Genomic DNA, 22,120 nt, shown 5'->3' with positions numbered 1-22,120 from the left:
CTCTGATATTCCGGCAAGATAGCAAAAATATAAATACTGCTCTAGGTAGGTGGAAACTGAGCTAACCGCATACCTGATCCTGACACAAACAACTAAAAGTAGCCGGTGAACGTGCCTACGTTGGTTCTAGACGTCTCGAGCCAGCCGGAGAACTGACTACCCCTAGAGGGAAAAAATAAGACCTCGCTTGCCTCCAGAGAAATTGAACCCCAAAGATATAGAAAGCCCCTAACAAATAATAACGGTGAGGCAAGAGGAAAACACAAACGTAGAGATGAACTAGATTCAGCAAAGTGAGGCCCAATAGTCTAGATAGCAGAAAATAGATAGTGGACTATGCGGTTAGCAGAAAACCCTACAAAACATCCACGCTGAACATTTAAGAACCCCCACACCGACTGACGGTGTGGAGGGAGAATATCAGCCCCCTAGAGCTTCCAGCGAGTCAAAAATCAAATGTAAAGCAAGCTGGACAAAAACACTGAATAAAGCAAACGATCGAAATTGTACAAAACAGACTTAGCTTTTCTTGCATGAGGCAGACTGAAAGGAATCCGGAGGAGACCAAATAGGTCTGGATACAACGATGCCAGGCAAGAGAGTGAGTCCAGAGGAGACTCAAATAGGAAACACCCGCTGCTTAACGACACAGCTGGAGCTCAGGCCTGCAACAAGACACACCTAACACAATACCGTTAGTGACCACCAGAGGGAGCCCATAAACACAGTTCACAACACTGACCACAATGCTGCCTGCCTGTGTATCCATGTAACCAATTTAAAACTGCCATGCCTGCCTATTTTGTTATTTTAGGCCTTTGATAGCCTGTCTGCGGCCCCTACTTGCAATACTCCTCCACTGACCACAATGCTGCCTGGAGTGCCTGCCTGTGTATCCATGTAACCGATTTAAAACTGCCATGCCTGCCTATTGTTTGTTATTTTAGGCCTTTGATAGCCTGTCTGCGGCACCTACTTGCAATACTCCTCCACTGACCACAATGCTACCTGGAGTGCCTGCCTGTGTATCCATGTAACCGATTTAAAACTGCCATGCCTGCCTATTGTTTGTTATTTTAGGCCTTTGATAGCCTGTCTGCGGCCCCTACTTGCAATACTCCTCCACTGACCACAATGCTGCCTGGAGTGCCTGCCTGTGTATCCATGTAACCGATTTAAAACTGCCATGCCTGCCTATTGTTTGTTATTTTAGGCCTTTGATAGCCTGTCTGCGGCCCCTACTTGCAATACTCCTCCACTGACCACAATGCTGCCTGGAGTGCCTGCCTGTGTATCCATGTAACAGATTTTAAACTGCCATGCCTGCCTATTGTTTGTTATTTTAGGCCTTTGATAGCCTGTCTGCGGCCCCTACTTGCAATACTCCTCCACTGACCACAATGCTGCCTAGAGTGCCTGCCTGTGTATCCATGTAACCGATTTTAAACTGCCATGCCTGCCTATTGTTTGTTATTTTAGGCCTTTGATAGCCTGTCTGCGGCCCCTACTTGCAATACTCCTCCACTGACCACAATGCTGCCTGGAGTGCCTGCCTGTGTATCCATGTAACCAATTTTAAACTGCCATGCCTGCCTATTGTTTGTTATTTTAGGCCTTTGATAGCCTGTCTGCGGCCCCTACTTGCAATACTCCTCCACTGACCACAATGCTGCCTGGAGTGCCTGCCTGTGTATCCATGTAACCGATTTTAAACTGCCATGCCTGCCTATTGTTTGTTATTTTAGGCCTTTGATAGCCTGTCTGCGGCCCCTACTTGCAATACTCCTCCACTGACCACAATGCTGCCTGCCTGTGTATCCATGTAACCGATTTAAAACTGCCATGCCTGCCTATTGTTTGTTATTTTAGGCCTTTGATAGCCTGTCTGCGGCCCCTACTTGCAATACTCCTCCACTGACCACAATGCTGCCTGGAGTGCCTGCCTGTGTATCCATGTAACCGATTTAAAACTGCCATGCCTGCCTATTGTTTGTTATTTTAGGCCTTTGATAGCCTGTCTGCGGCCCCTACTTGCAATACTCCTCCACTGACCACAATGCTGCCTGCCTGTGTATCCATGTAACCGATTTAAAGCTGCCATGCCTGCCTATTGTTTGTTATTTTAGGCCTTTGATAGCCTGTCTGCGGCCCCTACTTGCAATACTCCTCCACTGACCACAATGCTGCTTGGAGTGCCTGCCTGTGTATCCATGTAACCGATTTAAAACTGCCATGCCTGCCTATTGTTTGTTATTTTAGGCCTTTGTTAGCCTGTCTGCGGCCCCTACTTGCAATACTCCTCCACTGACCTCACCAATGCTGCCCGTGTACCCCTGGAACCTATTTAAAAGTTCATAGAGCCTAGTTATATATTTTATTTACTATTAATAAGGCCATGATGGACTACGCTGTACCACGCTACAAGCTAACCAGTCGACACTTCTTTTGCGAGAAAAGCCATCCCAACCCTCCACCAGCATGTAAAAGACCGCATTGTCCATGCACTCTGGCAATCTGTGAGTACAAAGGTGCACCTGACAACAGACGCATGGACCTGTAGGCATGGCCACGGAAGATTACGTGTCCATTAAGGCGCAATGGGTTAATGTGGTGGATGCATGGTCCACAGGGGACAGCCTACTAAGTCTGTCTGCAGTCCCTAATTCAAATTGGCCTCCACTGTCTAAATCGGAGCTTCCACCTTCTGGCTTTCGGCCTATAGTATCAGAAATTAAACTGCATTTGGCCTTCAACTTTGGTTACGGCCTACTAACGGTGTCTGCCCCTCCCTGGTGTTTGTCCTCAACTGAATAAAGCTAAGCTTCAACCTTCTGGCTCTCATTAAGTGCTGTGTTTTTAAAAATTGGTGGTTAGGGCCTACTAACGGTGTCTGCCCCTCCCTGGTGTTTGCCCTCAACTGAATAAAGCTGAGCTTCCACCTTCTGGCTTTCGGCCTATAGTATCAGATATTAAACTGCATTTGGCCTTCAACTTTGGTTACGGCCTACTAACGGTGTCTGCCTCTCCCTGGTGTTTGTCCTCAACTGAATAAAGCTGAGCTTCAACCTTCTGGCTCTCATTAAGTGCTGTGTTTTTAAAAATTGGTGGTTAGGGCCTACTAACGGTGTCTGCCCCTGCCTGGTGTTTGTCCTCAACTGAATAAAGCTGAGCTTCAACCTTCTGGCTCTCATTAAGTGCTGTGTTTTTAAAAATTGGTGGTTAGGGCCTACTAACGGTGTCTGTCCCTGCCTGGTGTTTGTCCTCAACTGAATAAAGCTGAGCTTCAACCTTCTGGCTCTCATTAAGTGCTGTGTTTTTAAAAATTGGTGGTTAGGGCCTACTAACGGTGTCTGCCCCTCCCTGGTGTTTGCCCTCAACTGAATAAAGCGGAGCTTCCACCTTCTGGCTTTCGGCCTATAGTATCAGATATTAAACTGCATTTGGACTTCAACTTTGGTTACGGCCTACGAACGGTGTCTGCCCCTCCCTGGTGTTTGTCCTCAACTGAATAAAGCTGAGCTTCAACCTTCTGGCTCTCATTAAGTGCTGTGTTTTTAAAAATTGGTGGTTAGGGCCTACTAACGGTGTCTGCCCCTCCCTGGTGTTTGCCCTCAACTGAATAAAGATGAGCTTCAGTCTTAGGCTTTTGGCCTAAAGTATCAGATATTAAACTGCATTTGGCCTATTAGTGTGTTTGGGCCCTTAAAATAGTGTCTGCTGCTCCTGGGTTTGCTACTCCACTGAACAAAGCAATGCCGCCTATTTAGTCCTGTTACCAATTTTGAACTGCATGTAGCCTACTTTATTCTTTGGCCCTATATCTGTTTCCTCCTCATCCTGCCCATTGCCCAGCCACTGCTAGATGAGTCTGCTGGTACATTGACCTAGACCACTACATTCCCCTTGCACTCTACACAGCCAGAATCTGACCCTGCTGAAAGTAAGGTTCCCCTTCCCGCATGTTATACCACCTTACACAGGGACAAAGAGGAAGGTGCAGATGAAAGTGCAGGTTCCTTCATCAGGTGGAGGGGGGCATACTCGTTGGCGACGTCACTGGCACAGGGCCCCTCAGAGTACGCAAAAGTGTCGCTGCTGGTGGGAGGCGCCCCCGCCGTGCAAACACACCGCTGTACTTTGAGGGGCCCTGTGCCAGTGCCAATGCCAATGAGTGGGCCCCCCCTGCTTGCTTAGGATCACAGCACTTGCAAACTTGACATACTTACCTCTCACTGCTCCACCGCCGTGACGTAGTCCACGTTTCCTGGGCCCACTAAAACCTTGAACCAGCCCTACCCCCCACAACTTTTGCCAAAAGACCCCCAATTTCCAATGCCCAACTATTATTATAAAGTTAATTAAGATTGACAAGCTTCAGAAAACAAGAATGGATGTTTTTGGCATTAAAATGGGCACTGTAGGTGTTTTCCTGGCCTCCACTCACTGCCGACTATGCTTCCCCATTGACTTGCATTGGGTTTCGTGTTTCGGTCGATCCCCGACTTTTAGCGATAATCGGCCGACTGCACTCGACTCGACTCTGGACAAAGTCGGGTTTCACAAAACCCGACTCGATCTTTAAAAAATGAAAGTCGCTCAACCCTAGTAGGGGCTCCTTAGGACACTCCAAGTGTTTTTGTTGTGGGTTTCAGTGTGTTTGTTTTTGTGGTGTGAACCACTGGTTGGAGGACTTTTAAATAGTACAAATAAAATATATATCTTTTATTGGGTTTAAGTATGATTTTTGTATACAATTGTTTTAACCATAATTTAAATGTCCAAAAAATAAACATGTCGAAAAGCAAGAACGGCTTTACATTTTGTTGCTGCAAATGCCAGAAAAAGAGGTCAAAACATAGTATGTACGCCAAAATCATATCAGTGTTCACATCTCCATCTCCCCCCAAAAAACTAAAATAACAGGTCTCAGAAAATGTTCAGAATTTTTAAAATCACTAAACCTGTACAACCTGTTACCTGTAAAAAAAAACTTTAAAAAGTTGATATCGCTGTACTTTTTATTGACCTTAAGAATCACATTGCCAGGTAATTTTTACCATATGTACAGTATTCCATAAAAACAAAATTGCTTTTTTTTTCAACATTTTACCTCACTTGGATTTTTTTCCCTTTTTCAGTGAATTACATGGTTAACTGAATGATGTCATTCAAAACTACAACTTGCCACAAAAAATCAAAGTGAAAAGAAAGCATTTCCTGGTCCTTAAAGGGCCACTGTCACCCCCTCCAGCCGTTATAAACTAAAAGAGCCACCTTGTGCAGCAGTAATGCTGCTGTCTAACAAGGTGGCTCTTTTAGTTTTTGCTTCTGTTATTCCCTCAATAAAGCGTTTTATAATTTCCCCTAAATACCTGTCTTTGTACCCTGAGGCAGGTCTCAAGCCTCCTCTGTGAAGCGCCCAACTGCCGTCACTCATCTCTTCTGGGGCGATGGTCGCTGCCCCCTGCATTACTGCTGCACAAGGTGGCTCTTTTAGTTTATAACGGCTGGAGGGGGTGACAGTGGCCCTTTAAGAAGTTAAAGTAAAAAAAGTTTACCTGATTTATAAGGGGGTTTTGGGAGACCTCCGGGCATCTGTAGCGGAGGACCAGCACTGTGGAAGATGTAATACATTTGGTTATATTTTTAAAATTGCAAATTGATTTCCTTACTGCTACCCATTACAAAACAAAAAAAACAAATTATGTTATAAACAAAAACATCTATGTTTTTGACATGTAACTGATTAGGTCTTCATGCAAATATTCATGAAATTGCTTCCTTTATTATTTTAATCCGTTCTGAGAATTTTTTTTTATTTATTTTTTCTTGTCAGAAGTATAATAACTAGGGATGAGCGAATATGCTTGGTGATACTCCGTCATCATTCAAGTATCACAGTGCTTGGATGTGCTCATTACTCCTCTCGAGTTAAAATTCAAATCCCCGTCCCTCATATATGGTGCCTGTTACAAAGCCAATAAGCATGCGGGGATTGTCTGTGAGCCACTGTATTGACATAGCCATATTGGTTGTTGCATTACTGTGATTAGCTGTTCGTCTGACATCATCAGGACTATCATACTAACAGCCCTTCTAAGATCTACCGTAATTGTTTACTTTGATGTTTGTATCACATACAATGTGCATTTAGTCTAGGTAGGGGGAGAGAGTTGCAGGAGGAGGGAGAGTGGCTAAATACAATCAGTAGACAGGGAATAGGGTTGTGCAGTCCACTGGCAAATACACTGCTCAAAAAAATAAAAGGAACACTTAAACAACAGAATATAACTCCAAGTAAATCAAACATCTGTGAAATCAAACTGTCCACTTAGGAAGCAACACTGTTTGACAATCAATTTCACATGCTGTTGTGCAAATGGAATAGGCAACAGATGTAAATTATTGGCAATTATCAAGACACACTCAATAAAGGAGTGGTTCTGCAGGTGGGGACCACAGACCACATCTCAATACCAATGCTTTCTGGCTGATGTTTTGGTCACCTTTGAATGTTGGTTGTGCTTTCACACTCGTGGTAGCATGAGACGGACTCTACAACCCACACAAGTGGCTCAGGTATTGCAGCTCATCCAGGATGCCACAACAATGCGAGCTGTGGCAAGAAGGTTTGCTTTGGGTCAGCGTAGTGTCCAGAAGCTGGAGGTGCTACCAGGAGACAGGTCAGTATACCAGAAGATGTGGAGGGGGCCATAGGAGGACAACAACCCAGCAGCAGGACCGCTACCTCAGCCTTTGCGCAAGGAGGAACAGGAGGAGCACTGCCAGAGCCCTGCAAAATGACCTCCAGCAGGCCACAAATGTGCATGTGTCTGCACAAACGGTTAGAAACCGACTCCATGAGGATGGTCTGAGTGCCCGACATCCACAGATGGGGGTTGTGTTCACAGGAAAACACCGTGCAGGACACTTGGCATTTGCCACAGAACACCAGGATTGGAAAATTCGATACTGGAGCCCTGTGCTCTTCACAGATGAATAGAACTAGAATGGCGTGCACTCTGACAAAGGAGAGGCACAGGTGCAGGCTGAACTTGGATCAAGTCCAGTTAGACCATAAATTTGTAGAATAACAGCCGCACTCAAAATATAGATTTTCAAATGCAAAAATTGATTAATTTTATTCACCACAGTAGAAAACAAAGATTGCTGAGGTAACGTTTCGACCCCGTAGTGGGCCTTTGTCAAACCTCACTGAAAAAAACAATAAAGACACAGTACATTAGATAATATATACAAGTATGACATGCTATACAGAAAATGTATACAGGCATCATTATACTGAGCAGGTGGAATGAGATAAGTTATAAACAAAACAACTGTATGTGGAACATAATGCAATGACATATATACACATATTTACAAATCATATATTTACAATATATACAATAGAGTGCCCAATGAGGGTTAAATGTATAGCATGTATACCATGTTGCAGACATAGAAAAAAACATGGCGTAAGCGTAGGCAGGTGGCAATATATAATCTGCGTTATGCGGCAAAAGGTGCTAAATTACATCTATACATAGGGGTAATCTCATCTCCATCTACTTAGAGAAGATCCTTACCCCTCTTACCAGGAAAATGAAGTCATTTATCCTCGATACAGGCCATTTTCTTCAAACCTTGAAACAGTTTTCTCCCACTCCACCAGGGAGCTCTCTCGTCACATTTGACGTCAAGAGTTTATACATGTCTATTAACCCCTTACTGACCTCGGACGGGATAGTACGTCCAAGGTCAGATCCCCTGCTTTGATGCAGGGCTCCGCGGTGAGCCCGCATCAAAGCTGGGACATGTCAGCTGTTTTGAACAGCTGACATGTGCCCGCAATAGCGGCGGGTGAAATCGCGATTCACCCGCCACTATTAACTAGTTAAATGCCGCTGTCAAACGCAGACAGCGACATTTAACTACCGCATCCGGCCGGGCGGCCGGATATGAGCGCATCGCCGACCCCCATCACATGATCGGAGGTCGGCGATGCTTCTCCATTGTAACCATAGAGGTCCTTGAGACCTCTATGGTTACTGATCCCCGGCAGCTGTGAGCGCCACCCTGTGGTCGGCGCTGACAGCACACCTGATTTTCTGCTACATAGCAGCAAACAGCAGATCGCTGCTATGTAGCAGAGCCGATCGTGTTGTGCCAGCTTCTAGCCTCCCATGGAGACTATTGAAGCATGGCAAAAGTTAAAAAAAAAGTTTAAAAAATGTGAAAAAAATAAAAAATATATAAAAGTTTAAGTCACCCCCCTTTCGCCCCAATCAAAATAAATCAATAAAAAAAAAAATCAAACCTACACATATTTGGTATCGCCGCGTTCAGAATCGCCCGATCTATCAAAAAAAAAGCATTAACCTGATCGCTAAACGGCGTAATAAGAAAAAAAATCGAAACGCCAGAATTACGTTTTTTTGGTCGCCGCGACATTGCATTAAAATGCAATAACGGGTGATCAAAAGAACGTATCTACACCAAAATGCTATCATTAAAAACGCCAGCTCAGCAGGGAAAAAATAAGCCCTCAACCGACCCCAGATCGTGAAAAATGGAGACGCTTCGAGTATAGGAAAATGGCGCTTTTTTTTTTTTTTGCAAAGTTTGGAATTTTTTTTCACCACTTAGGTAAAAAATAACCTAGATATGTTAGGTGTCTATGAACTCGTACTGACCTGGAGAATCATAATGGCAGGTCAGTTTTAGCATTTAGTGAACCTAGCAAAAAAGCCAAACAAAAAACAAGTGTGGGACTGCACTTTTTTTGCAATTTCACTGCACTTGGAATTTTTTTCCCGTTTTCTAGTACACGACATGGTAAAACCAATGATGTCGTTCAAAAGTACAACTCGTCCCGCAAAATATAAGCCCTCAAATGGCCAAATTGATGGAAAAATAAAAAAAGTTATGGCTCTGGAAAGGAGGGAAGCGAAAAACGAACACGGAAAAACGGAAAATCCCAAGGTCATGAAGGGGTTAAACATGACCTAGGCATAAAGGCAGTGGGGGACCTCCTCCAGCCGCCAGAGTTCTCTAGTAACTCCCGACATCTATGTCTTGATCTCCTATCTCTTGTCTTACATAACAACTTTTTTCTTTTCGGCGACCAATATTACTTGCAAACCCAGGGCACCGCTATGGGTGCCAACGAAGCTCCGGCATACGCCAACATTTACATGGATGCCTACGAACACGCATATGTCTATGACAATACTCTCTTTCAAACCCATAGTCTATGCTGGCTGAGCTACATAGACAATATTTTTTGTCTATGGACAGGCCCACAGGATACCTTACTCACGTTTACCGAATACCTAAATTCCATTCGGCCTGAACTCCAGTTCACGTTGAACAGTGACACAACACAGATATCGTTTCTTGATACCTTGGTTATTAAGGATCCCAATGGTTTCCTTACCACTGACGTCTTTTCTAAACCAACAGATTCTAGCAGCCTACTCCATTACCAGAGCTGTCACCTGATCTCCATTAAACACAGCCTTCCCCGTTCACAGTTCAAGCATGTGGCATGCATTGTCTCAAAGCCCGACACATTACCTGAACGACTGGACGAGATGTCCTGTAAGTTTACAGCTAGACAGTATCCCAAGAGCTTACTTGACAGAGAAAAAAGGCTGGCCTTAAGTCCATCTCACAGCCCGATGACTCAACCCAAATCTGAACAGGTTCCTTTTATCCACACTCATCACCCCGTTATGCCTAAGATATATAGCGTAATTCGCAAACACTGGCCCATGCTGAAACACTCATATCCTCACATTGAGGCTTTCTCTACACCACCACTTATGTGCAAAAGAAGACCTAACAACATTAGAGATAGAGTTGTCAAAGCGGACATAGGTAGCTCCTCTAGAGTACCTAGACAGACTTTCCTGGGCACCGAAAGGAGTGGCACGTTTCCCTGCCTAGGCTGCGCATGTTGTTCAAATGTCATTAAATCCAGTTCTATTACCCATCCCCATTCTAGCAAACAATACAAGATCAAGGGATTATTCACGTGTGATTCTAACAATGTCGTGTACGTGATAAAATGCCCCTGTGGCCTACTTTACGTTGGTGAGACAACACAACACATCCGAGATAGGATTGTTTCCCACAAATCCACCATACGGTGTAAAAAAACATGGCTTCCCCTTCCACACCATTTTTCATTGGCCAATCACTCCGTCTCCCAACTGCATTTCCAGGTACTCGAGCAGGTTGATAGACCACGCAGGGGTGGTAATCATATTAAATTATTGAGAGAACGAGAATCCCACTGGATATACACTTTGCAAACACTTACACCTAAAGGCCTGAACCGGGAACTTGACCTAGTTTTCTGAGGGTGACACGTGGCTCCGTGGTTTCCTGTTTTATTGAATTATAAAGTCTAGGTCCTTTGCGAATGTCTATATATATTTTCATGATTATGTCATATACTTTATCAATTATTTTACTGGCGGTCTAGTGTATTACAGGCTCACCTGATGATGCTATATGTTCTAACCTTTTTTCAATGCTTTCAGGCTATCTGATCTTCACTGTCTATTACACCCAACTGGGGCAAGTACCCAGAAACTATTTTACAATTTTCATTTTTGATTTTGATTTAGATTTTTTATTTTTTATTTTTCATTTTATTTTTTATTTTATTCTTCTTATTATTATTATTATTTATATATATATATATATATATATATATATATATATATATATATATATATATATATATATATATATATATACATATATATATATATATTTATTTTTTTTTTATATATATATATATTCCTATTTTTTTTTCATTTTTCCATTTATCATTTTTTTCAATTTTATTTATTTTTTTCAATTTTGTTTCTTCGTTTTCTCAAGGTTTACATTTAGTTTATCATTTTTGCCTATTTTACGTTATGCTGTACTCCTTTCTCAGCATATGACCAGTCATCTGCATTATTTCTCCCCTTTTTATTTATTTATATTATTATTATTACTATTATTTTTACTTTCTTATTTTCATTTGTATTCATTTTTTCCTCATTATTTTTATTTTTTTTGTTTATTTACTTTATTTATTTTTTGCTAATTTTTTTGCTTATTTAAATTTTTACATTCTTTCATTTTCATTCATCTCCACACTCCCCTATCTTTATTTTATCTTATTTCTCCTTCTCCTATGAGCCTATGAGTATTTCACTAGTTGCACCGTTCTGTCCTTTGCCTTCCCTTTGTGGCCATCTCTTCATTCCTCTCCCTGCTACGCAGGCTCCTCCCCCCCCTCCCTCCAGCACTTCTATTGCACGCATATACAGGCACTCATCCTGCTGACAGCCGCTCCTTACCCCCTGAGTGCTCTGCGCATGCTCGTACTTTTGTTATCGCGCAGGCACCATACCTGCGTCCCCAGCCTCTTCGCTCAATACCCCCGGTGTTTTTCGCGCACGCTCATACCTCCGCTACCATGCAGGCGCTCCACCTGCGTTCCTAGCCTCCATCACAGAGCAATTTTCTATTGCGCACGTGTCCTTCTTTACTTCCTGCCCGGACACTATATTTCCCCGCTGACCACCAATATTGGCGTACATCACCACAGGGAGCTTACTGCCCCGGACCCGCAGGTATCGTATCGCGACGCACACCTACAGGCTCTTTGGCCTTTTCTGCCGCTTGGCCTCATTTCTGTATATCCCCACAGCTCGGACTGCGCCTGCATCCCCCCTTCCAAGCTCACCACACCACTCCGCACAGTGGCTAGAGGTATGTCCTCCATTCCTCCGCCCCCATCCCCTTCCCCCCCTCCCCTCCTTCTCCCCCCTCTCTCCATTTTTTCCCTACATTTTGCTCATTACTTTCCTCTCCTCCCACAACTCTACTTTGGAGCCTGTAGATCTTGAAAAAAACCTCCACAAACCGCCTTCTTCTCTACTGGGGTTTTTTCTTACTCTACAACAAGGTCAGTTTATTTGTTCTACATTACCCCTATGTATAGATTTAATTTAGCACCTTTTGCCGCATAACGCAAATTATATATTGCCACCTGCCTATGCTTACGCCATGTTTTTTCTATGTCTGCAACATGGTATGCTATACATTTAACCCTCATTGGGCACCCTATTGTATATATTGTAAATATATGATTTGTAAATATGTGTATATATGTCATTGCATTATGTTCCACATACAGTTGTTTTGTTTATAATGTATCTCATTCCACCTGCTCAGCATTATGATGCCTGTATACAGTATCTGTATAGCATGTCATACTTGCATATATTATTTAATGCACTGTGTCTTTATTGTTTTTTTCAGTGAGGTTTGACAAAGGCTCACTACGTGTTAGGGTTTGTGGAACGCACCGAATATATTTATTGATGGGATTGGTGCGTTCGCAACCCGGGATTCACCATGCAGGAAAGAACCTGCTGCTAAGTGAATGGCGGCACAATATGGCGGTATGAACCAGCTCTGTTAGCTTCACAGAGTGGCCAAGAAAGCAAAGCTCTCTGCCCTGTTAGACTCTCACAGAGGCACAGGCTAACTACCCAGATGAGAGCAGTCAGTGGTCATGCATGCACACAACACTCCTCGCCGGAGGTGTCAGCATTCTAGGGGCTTATTTCAGCCAGGTTCCTGAATACACTCAAACACAATCTCCTCGCCGGAGGTGCCAGCATTCTAGGGGCTTATTTCAGCCAGGTCCCTGAACACATTCAAACACATGACCACAGTGGCGCAAAGCACGTAACTTTGGAAGATACTAGCGCATGGTCGTGCGGCCATGCGAGCCTTAAATAGCTGCAGCACATACAGGACCTTCCTAAAATGGACCAATGAGAGACTGCTACAGAGCCTGCGCACCTACAGGACCTTCCTAGAAGGACCAATAGATTTGGCTGCAGTACCTGAGCATGTGACCCTTGATCTCCACTGAGAGATCTTGCCCTGGGCATGCTCAGTGTGTGCAAAGCAGGACTTAGTCCCTGAAAAGCCTGCTCGCCGCAGATCAGTGCAGGGTACAATAGCAGAGCCTGGAGAGGCAGCAGTAACCCTTTGCACAGAATCAGTCTCAGTGAGACGCTGGGACCGACGTCTCCGCTGAGCAGGCTCCACTGCTGCCGATGGAGAATGGGAGACCGCAGCAGACACGGATCGAGATTCCCCCTGTGCAGCAGAGGAAACTCGACTCCTAACATTACCCCCCTCTCCTTGAGCCTCGCTACGCTCAAAAGCTGCAATGAGCAGCGGAGCCCGAATGTACTCCACAGGCTCCCAGGTTCTATCCTCTGGACCGTGACCCTTCCAATCCACCAGATAAAATTTCTTGCCACGTACCACCTTGCACCCCACGATAGCATTCACCTCAAATTCATCCGTGTATGAACCCGATGTCCCGGCAGATGACTCAGAAAACCGGGACAAATGAACGGGCTTTAAGAGGGAAACATGAACGGTATCGGCGATACCAAGGCGTGGAGGAATAGCCAAATGGTAGACCACAGGGTTGACCTGTTCCAGAACCTTGAACGGGCCAATGTAGTGAGGCGCAAACTTAGTGGACTCAACTCGCAGCCTGATGTTACGGGCGGAGAGCCACACTAAGTCGCCAGGAGCAAAGGTCGGAGCGGGGCGCCGGTGTGTATCAGCAGAAACCCTCATTCTCTCCTTGGAGGCCCAGATGGCATCCTGTGTGCGATCCCAGATGTCACGTGCCTCCACCGCCCAGTCTGCCACCCTAGAATCGGTGGATGACACGGGCATGGGCACAGGGACACGCGGATGCTGGCCGTAATTGAGGAGAAAAGGAGTCTGACCAGTGGAATCGGCTACGGCGTTGTTCAAGGCAAATTCCGCCCAAGGTAGCAAAGATGCCCAGTCTTCCTGCCTAGCAGAGACAAAATGTCGCAAGTATGTCACCAGAGTCTGGTTGATTTTCTCTCTACCAACCCATTCGTCTCGGGATGATATGCAGAGGAGAGATTCAGCTCTATGCTGAGTAAACGGCAGAGCTCTCTTCAAAACCGAGATGCAAACTGGTTACCCCGGTCGCTGAAAATTTTATCAGGCATTCCATGTAAGCGGAAAATATGTTTAATGAACAACGCCGCCAAGGCCCGTGCAGAAGGTAACTGTGGAAGCGGCACCAAATGCACCATCTTAGAAAAATGATCGGTGACTACCCAGATAACGGTGCTGCTACGAGACTTGGGTAAGCCCACCACGAGGTCCATCCCGAGCATTTCCCAGGGCCTGTCTGCCACCGGCTGGGTCGGCTCCAGGTTTTTGAGGGCCCCGGGCAAAAGAGTCTCAGTGGGCCCCCCCCTTTAACACATACCACGATTCATGATGCCCAGATACAGCAGAGAAATATAGCTATAGTACAATGCCAGATTTCACTTCTTACATGAGTGATAGCTATTGAAAATTCTGCAGTGTATATATACAGGACACGAGGAGCGGTACTGTGCAGTGTATATATACAGGGGAGTGATGGTACTGTGCAGTATATATATTACAGGGGAGTGATGGTTCTGTGCAGTGTATATATACACAGGACAGGAGGAGCGGCACTGTGCAGTGTATATATACAGGACAGGAGGAGTGGTACTGTGCAGTGTATATATACAGGACAGGAGGAGTGGCACTGTGCAGCGTATATATACAGGACAGGAGGAGCGGTACTGTGCAGTGTATATATACAGGACAGAAGGAGCGGTACTGTGCAGTGTATATATACAGGACAGAAGGAGTGGCACTGTGCAGTGTATATATACAGGACAGGAGGAGTGGTACTGTGCAGTGTATATATACAGGACAGGAGGAGCGGTACTGTGCAGTGTATATATACAGGGCAGTGATGGTACTGTGCAGTGTATATATATTTCAACAGCCGCGCAACCCAGGCCCCCAGCACCTGTCCTGTATATATATTATATATACTGTCATACAGGCTGTATAGATACAGTATATACATATACAGAACAGGTGCTGGGGGCCTGGGCGGCTGCTGAAGTATATAATATACAGTGTATCAGCTGTGGCCGCCCCAGGTCACCAAGACTGTCAGAATACAGCGATACATCGCACTCACTCAGGGCGGTTAGGCGCTCCTCCAGAGTCTACGGCTGCCTGAATCTGATAACTTCAGCAGTCAGTGAGTGAGTGCAGCCAGCGAGGGGCGGGCGAGAGAGCAGAGCAGGAGAACGTGCTCTCTCCGCCCACAAACAGTGTCACGCTGGCTGCCTTCTTAACCCCTATGTGCCTGGCCCTGCACTGACAGTGAGAAGATGCTTGTGCCAGCACAAATTGAACGGCCAGATGGATTTCTGACAGCGTGAGTGGGCCCCCCGTCTCGCCAGGGCCCCGGCACTTGCCCGGGTACGCCGGGTGCTGATGCCGGCCCTGGCCACCGGCATGGGTAAAGTAACCCAGCAGGCTGTTGCCGAGGAGACCGATTCTGGGCGCAGGAGACACAGGCCCGAATATAGTCCCCGACGTCACGAGCCATATGCGGCCACCAGTACGTCCTCGCCAAAAGATCAGATGTCCTCTTGGTCCCAAAATGTCCACCCACTCTGGATGAGTGAGCCCAAGAGAGAACCTCCGGTCGCAAATTCGCTGGTACGAAGGTCTTGCCCGCGGGCACGGACTCAAGCGAAACCGAAGCCACAGTTCTCAGGCTCTCAGAAGGGACAATAAGCCGAGGCTGCTCCTGCTCCTCCTCAGATGACACTACGGATCGGGAGAGAGCGTCGGCACGAATGTTCTTCTCCCCGGAGAGAAAATGAAGAGTAAAATGGAACCGGGAGAAGAACAGGGACCATCTAGCCTGGCGAGAATTCAGCCGCTGGGCCATCTGTATATACACCAACTTCTTGTGGTCAGTGAACACTTGGAAAGGAAAGCGAGCTCCCTCCAAGAGGTGTCTCCACTCTGAAAAAGCCAACTTCATGGCTAGCAACTCCCTGTCCCCGATGGAATAATTCCTCTCCGCTGGTGTGAAGGTCTTGGAGAAAAAAAAGCAAGGATGCTTCCGACCTTGAGCATCCTTTTGGAAAAGGACTGCTCCAGCACCAACGGATGAGGCATCCACCTCCATGATAAATGGCTTATCTACATTGGGGCGATGTAAGATGGGAGCGCTAGCGAAGTGTGACTCAATCGAGAGAAAGGCCTTGGAGACCTCCTCTGACCACAACTTGGGATTTGCTCCCTTCTTGGTGAGGGCAACCAAGGGAGCTACCAAAGTTGAGAAGTGTGGAATGAACTGGCGATAGTAATTTATGAACCCCATAAAGCGCTGCACCGCTTTAAGAGAATGGGGTTCCTGCCAGTCCATCACAGCCTGTAGCTTGGCAGGATCCATAACCAAACCCTGGGCAGAGATGATGTAACCAAGGAAAGGCAAGGACTCCTGCTCAAACACACACTTCTCCAACTTGGCGTAGAGGGAGTTTGCCCGTAAGAGGTCGAAGACTTTGCGAACATCTCTCCGATGGGAGTAAATATCTGGAGAGTAGATGAGAATATCATCCAGATAGACTACAACCGAGGTGGCCAGTGGTGATGTCATTCACAAAGTCTTGGAAAACGGCTGGGGCATTACAGAGCCCGAAGGGCATCACCAGGTATTCATAATGCCCATCCCTGGTGTTAAAAGCCATCTTCCATTCGTCCCCCTCACGGATGCGAATCAGGTTGTAAGCACCCCGCAGATCTAATTTTGTAAATACCCTTGCTCCCCTTAGCCTATCAAAAAGCTCAGAAATCAGGGGTAATGGGTACTTGTTCTTAACGGTGATAGCGTTAAAACCCTTGTAATCTATGCATGGACGTAAGTCCCCTGTCTTCTTCTGTACGAAGAAGAACCCTGCCCCTGCAGGTGACCCTGACTTCCTAATGAATCCTCTAGACAGCTTCTCTTGGATGTACTAAGACATTGCCTCCGTCTCCGGGAGAGATAACGAATGAACTCGACCCCGGGGAGGCTCAGCACCAGGCAAGAGGTCAATAGGACAGTCATAGGGACGGTGAGGCGGAAGGGTCTCCGCAGCCCTTTTGGAGAACACGTCTGCATAGGGCCAATAGTGTTTGGGGAGAGAGGAAAGATCTGCGGGTACCTCAGTAGTAGCAACCTGAACGCACTCCCTCTGACATCTACCCTCGCAGGATTTACTCTATCCCAAAATTCTCCCTGAGGACCACTCTATATGAGGAGAATGGTAGCGTAGCCATGGTATCCCCAACAGGACCTCATCAATTCCCTCAGGAATGACTAATAGGGAGACACAGAAAGCGTGATAGGAATGGTTTGGTGGGTAATCTGAGAGGGTAGTGTCGACCCATTTACCACTCGAACAGTTACTGGTTTGGCGAGCATAACCAGGGGTATTGCGTGACGCTCGGCAAAAGCGGATGACATAAAATTACCCTCCGCCCCAGAGTCCACGCATAGCTCTACCATAAGAGTGGATGGGCCAAAGGTAATTGTCCCCTTGAAGGACAACTTTGAGGCAAACGTCGCCGTGTCTAGTGTACCTCCTCCTACTGCCACTAGACGCTGACATTTCCCCAACCGCTGAGGACACTTGGAGGCAAGATGTCCTGACTGCCGGCAAATATGACAGACCTTATGTGCATGAGCGGACTGGGACTTGGGTCCCGCTCGTGTCACCTCTATGGCCTCATGTGACTCGGACGCCTGGACTGGAGATTCCAGAGGTCTGGCGAAGGTGGGAGCCAGCCGAAACCTCTGCCTACACTGGGCTCGCTCCAACCTTCGCTCGTGAAAACTAAGGTCTATGCGAGTTGATACAGCTATGAGCTCCTCCAGTGTGGCGGGAATCTCCCTAGTAGCCAAAGCGTCCTTCACATGGTCAGCCAGCCCCCTCCAAAATACAGGAATATGGGTTTTATCTGGCCATTCCAACTCAGACGCTAACGTCCGGAAGGTAACCGCAAAATGGCTGACCATGTCTGAACCCTGAGTCAAAGCCAGCAGCTGGAGCGCTGTATCATGGGTGACTTGAGGTCCTACAAAGACCTGTTTCAGAGTATCCAGAAACCGAGGAACACTCCGCACCACATGATCGTAGCCCACTCCAACGCCCTGTCCGACAAGAGAGAGATTATGTATCCCACCTTTGCCCGCTCTGTGGGAAAACGTGCAGCCAGGAGCTCGAGGTGTATACCACACTGGCTCACGAAACCCCTACAGGACTTACTGCCCCCAGAGTATCTCTCAGGCAATGGGAGGTGAGATATGGTCGGAACAGAGGTGGCAGTGGGTAAAGCTGCTGCAGCCACGCTAGCAGCCTGAACAGCTATTGCGGTAACATCCACCGCCGAGGTTGCACGCTCAAGAGACGTCAACCGACCCTCCAGCAGCTGGATGTACCCCTGCAATCGCTGTTCGTCCGCCATTACTTAGCCAGATCCTGGCGCTAGTATACTGTTAGGGTTTGCGGAACGCACCAAATATATTTATTGATGGGATTGGTGTGTTCACAATCCGGGATCCACCGTGCAGGAAAGAACCTGCTGCTAAGTAAATGGCGGCACAATATGGCGGTATGAACCAGCTCTGTTAGCTTCACAGAGCGGACGAGAAATCAAAGCTCTGTGCCCTGTTAGACTCTCACAGAGGCACAGGCTAACTACCCAGATGAGAGCAGTCAGTGGTCATGCATGCACACAACAGTCCTCGCCGGAGGTGCCAGCATTCTAGGGGCTTATTTCGCCCAGGTCCCTGAATACACTCAAACACAATCTCCTTGCTGGAGGTGCCAGCATTCTAGGGGCTTATTTCAGCCGGGTCCCTGAACACATTCAAACACATGACCACAGTGGCGCAAAGCACGTAACTTTGGAAGATACTAGCGCATGGCCGTGCGGCCATGCGAGCCTTAAATAGCTGCAGCACGTACAGGACCTTCCTTAAAAGGACCAATGAGAGACTGCTACAGAGCCTGCGCACCTACAGGACCTTCCTAGAAGGACCAATAGATTTGGCTGCAGTACCTGAGCATGTGACCCTTGATCTCCACTGAGAGATCTTGCCCTGGGCATGCTCAGTGTGTGCAAAGCAGGACTTAGTCCCAGAAAAGCTTGCTTGCCGCAGATCAGTGCAGGGTACAATAGCAGAGCCTGGAGAGGCAGCAGTAACCCTTTGCACAGAATCAGTCTCAGTGAGACGCTGGGACCGACATCTCTGCTGAGCAGGCTCCACTGCGGCCGATGGAGAATGGGAGACCGCAGCAGACACAGATTGAGATTCCCCCTGTGCAGCAGAGGAAACTTGACTCCTAACACTACGGGGTCAAAACGTTACCTAAGCAATCTTTGTTTTCTACTGTGGTGAAATTAATCAATTTTTGCATTTGAAAATCTATATTTTGAGTGCGGCTGTTATTCTTCACAGATGAAAGCAGGTTCACACTGAGCACATGTGACAGACATCACAGAGTCTGGAGATGCTGTGGAGAGCGATCTGATGCGTGCAACATCCTTCAGCATGACCAGTTTGGCAGTGGGTCAGTAATGGTGTGGGGTGGCATTTCTTAGGAGGGCCGCACAGCCCTCCATGTGCTAGCCAGAGGTAGCCTGACCGCCATTAGGTACCGAGGTGAGATCCTCAGACCCCTTGTGAGACCATATGCTGGTGTGGTTGGCCCTAGATTTCTCCTAATGCAGGACAATGCCAGGCCTCATGTGGCTGGAGTGTGTCAGCAGTTCCTGCAAGATGAAGGCATTGAAGCTATGGATTGACCGCTCGTTCCCCAGACCTGAACCTGATTGAACACATCTGGGACATCATGTCTCGCACCATCCACAAACGTTGCGCCACAGACTGTCTAGGAGTTGGCGGATGCTTTAGTCCAGGTCTGGGAAGAGATCCCTCAGGAGACCATCTGCCACCTCATCAGGAACATGCCCAGGCATTGTAGGGAGGTCATACAGGCACGTGGAGGCCACACACAATACTGAGCATCATTTTGACTTGTTTTAAGGACATTACATTCCACTTTAATTTTGTGTGTGACTCCAAATCCAGGCCTCCATTTGTTAATACATTTGATTTCCATTGATGATTTTTTTGTGATTTTGTTGTCAGCACATTCAACTTTGTACAGAACCAAGTATTCAATGTGAATATTTCATTCATTCAGATCTTGGATGTGTTATTTGAGTGTTCCCTTTATTTTTTTGAGCAGTGAAGTATGATGGTCCACCACAGCCCCTTATATAGCATGATGATTTACACCACAGCCCCTGTGTAGTATGATGGTCCACCTCACAGCCCCCTATAAAGTATGATGGTACCCCTGACAGCCCCCTATATTATATGATGGTATCTCCATCAGTCCCCTGTAGAGTATGACAGTTCACCCCACAGCCCCCCTATACTGTATAGTATGATGGTACCTTCAACAGAACCCTGTATAGTATGGTGGTCCACCACAGCCCCTATATAGTATGATGGACCCTCACATATAGCATGACCACTATACAGTATGATGGTCCTTCACAGCTCCCCAAAAATATAAAGCTTTAATCTAGCCTAATCCAGACAATTCATCCTTTGCAGCTTCCATCTAATTTTCTATCCGGTCTTCCATTGGACGCTGGTGGCATGATCCAGGGACATCATCGCATCACCGATGTCCCCTGCATGGCGCCTGCCTCTAGCAGGTCACAGTCTATAAGGAAGCATGCTGGAGTAAGTGACAAAGTTGGTGGCTCTGTGCTCAACTGTTAACAGTATCGGCATACTGAGGCATACTGCATACAATGCAGCCCACAGTCGGACAGGCCCTTCTGGCATTTGCCATAATTGTCAGATTCCCAGTCTGGCACTAACAATATTTGTGCTGCTCCTGTGATAATGGCATAACGAAGGTGTATGGCTATGCACCTGTGTGAATATGTCAAAACAAGGATATGTTTTTAGCTAGCAGAAGTGAAAATAAATGAGTGCAATCAAAGATCTAGAAAACCATAAACAATTATTACCTAATTACCGTATATACATGAAATATGTTCACTTGTCATAAATTGACTCTGTAGCATTTACGATGCATAATGATATAATTGATCATGACAGTAATTCATATAATTCGTATAAATGTTACATATATAAATATATAAAAAATACATACATATCTGTGGTAGGCAGAGTATTTGATCCTGAAGCCATATATCTGATGGAAGGTTTTGGTGATGTTGAAGGGAATGTGTTTGCATGTTGGGGATACAGTCTCCGGGGGACTTTAAACCAAAGCAATAGAAAAAGAGTGAGATAAACAGATTCATACTATGTGATGTTGTAGAACCGTTTTCCCGAAGTAGTGGGTTGAGAGTCACAAGTAGCTCTTGGGCCACTTGCATATGACTCTCCCACTGAAGGCAACTACAAATGCTATTGTTCCCTAGTAACACCAGGCATATCCATAACTTAGAATAAAGATCAAAACCATATCAGTAGCGGTTAGGCTACTTTCACACTTCCGTTGTTTAGTATCCGTCACAATGCGTCGTTTTGGGAAAAAAATGCATCCTGCAAATTTGCCCGCAGGATACGTTTTTTTCCCATAGACTTGTATTGCCAACAGATCGCGACGTATGGCCACACGTTGCGTCCGTCGTGCACGGGTTGCGTCTGGGAAAAACATTCAAGGGAACGTTTTTCTGTACGTTGCATCCAGTTTTTAATACTGCGCATGCCCAGCAGGAAATATCGCTCACACTCTCTTCCTCACTCAGAATTCTGACGGAAATGTGAAAGCACACACTTCCGTTGGTACGTCGCGCCGACGCTTTGTGACTGGAGACTACCGACGGAAATATGAAAGTAGCCTTAACACTAATTTTAAAACACTATCATTTTGCCGTAGACTTAACCCCTTTACCCCCAAGGGTGGTTTGCACGTTAATGACCGGGCCAATTTTTACAATTCTGACCACTGTCCCTTTATGAGGTTATAACTCTGGAACACTTCAACGGATCCAGGTGATTCTGACATTGTTTTCTCACGACATATTGTACTTCATGATAGTGGTAAAATTTCTTTGATATTACCTGCGTTTAGTTGTGAAAAAAAAA

General features: G+C 46.2%; 1 protein-coding gene across 1 annotated transcript in view; it reads right to left on the bottom strand.

Moving 5' to 3' along the window:
* Window positions 1–22,120, bottom strand: part of LCP2 (lymphocyte cytosolic protein 2) — a 1,300,494-nt gene that overhangs the window by 361,910 nt on the left and 916,464 nt on the right. Inside the window, exons 16-17 of the mRNA XM_077265986.1 lie at window positions 21,177–21,285; window positions 5,559–5,614 (exon numbers count right to left, since the gene is read on the bottom strand). Coding sequence (XP_077122101.1) covers window positions 5,559–5,614; window positions 21,177–21,285 — 165 coding nt within the window. The remainder of the gene's footprint in view (window positions 1–5,558; window positions 5,615–21,176; window positions 21,286–22,120) is intronic.

This window comes from Ranitomeya variabilis, chromosome 5 (genome assembly GCF_051348905.1).
Source record: "Ranitomeya variabilis isolate aRanVar5 chromosome 5, aRanVar5.hap1, whole genome shotgun sequence".
Lineage (NCBI taxonomy): Eukaryota > Metazoa > Chordata > Amphibia > Anura > Dendrobatidae > Ranitomeya > Ranitomeya variabilis.
Note: the sequence above shows the minus strand (reverse complement) of the source record. Positions and strands in the feature narration are given on the sequence as shown.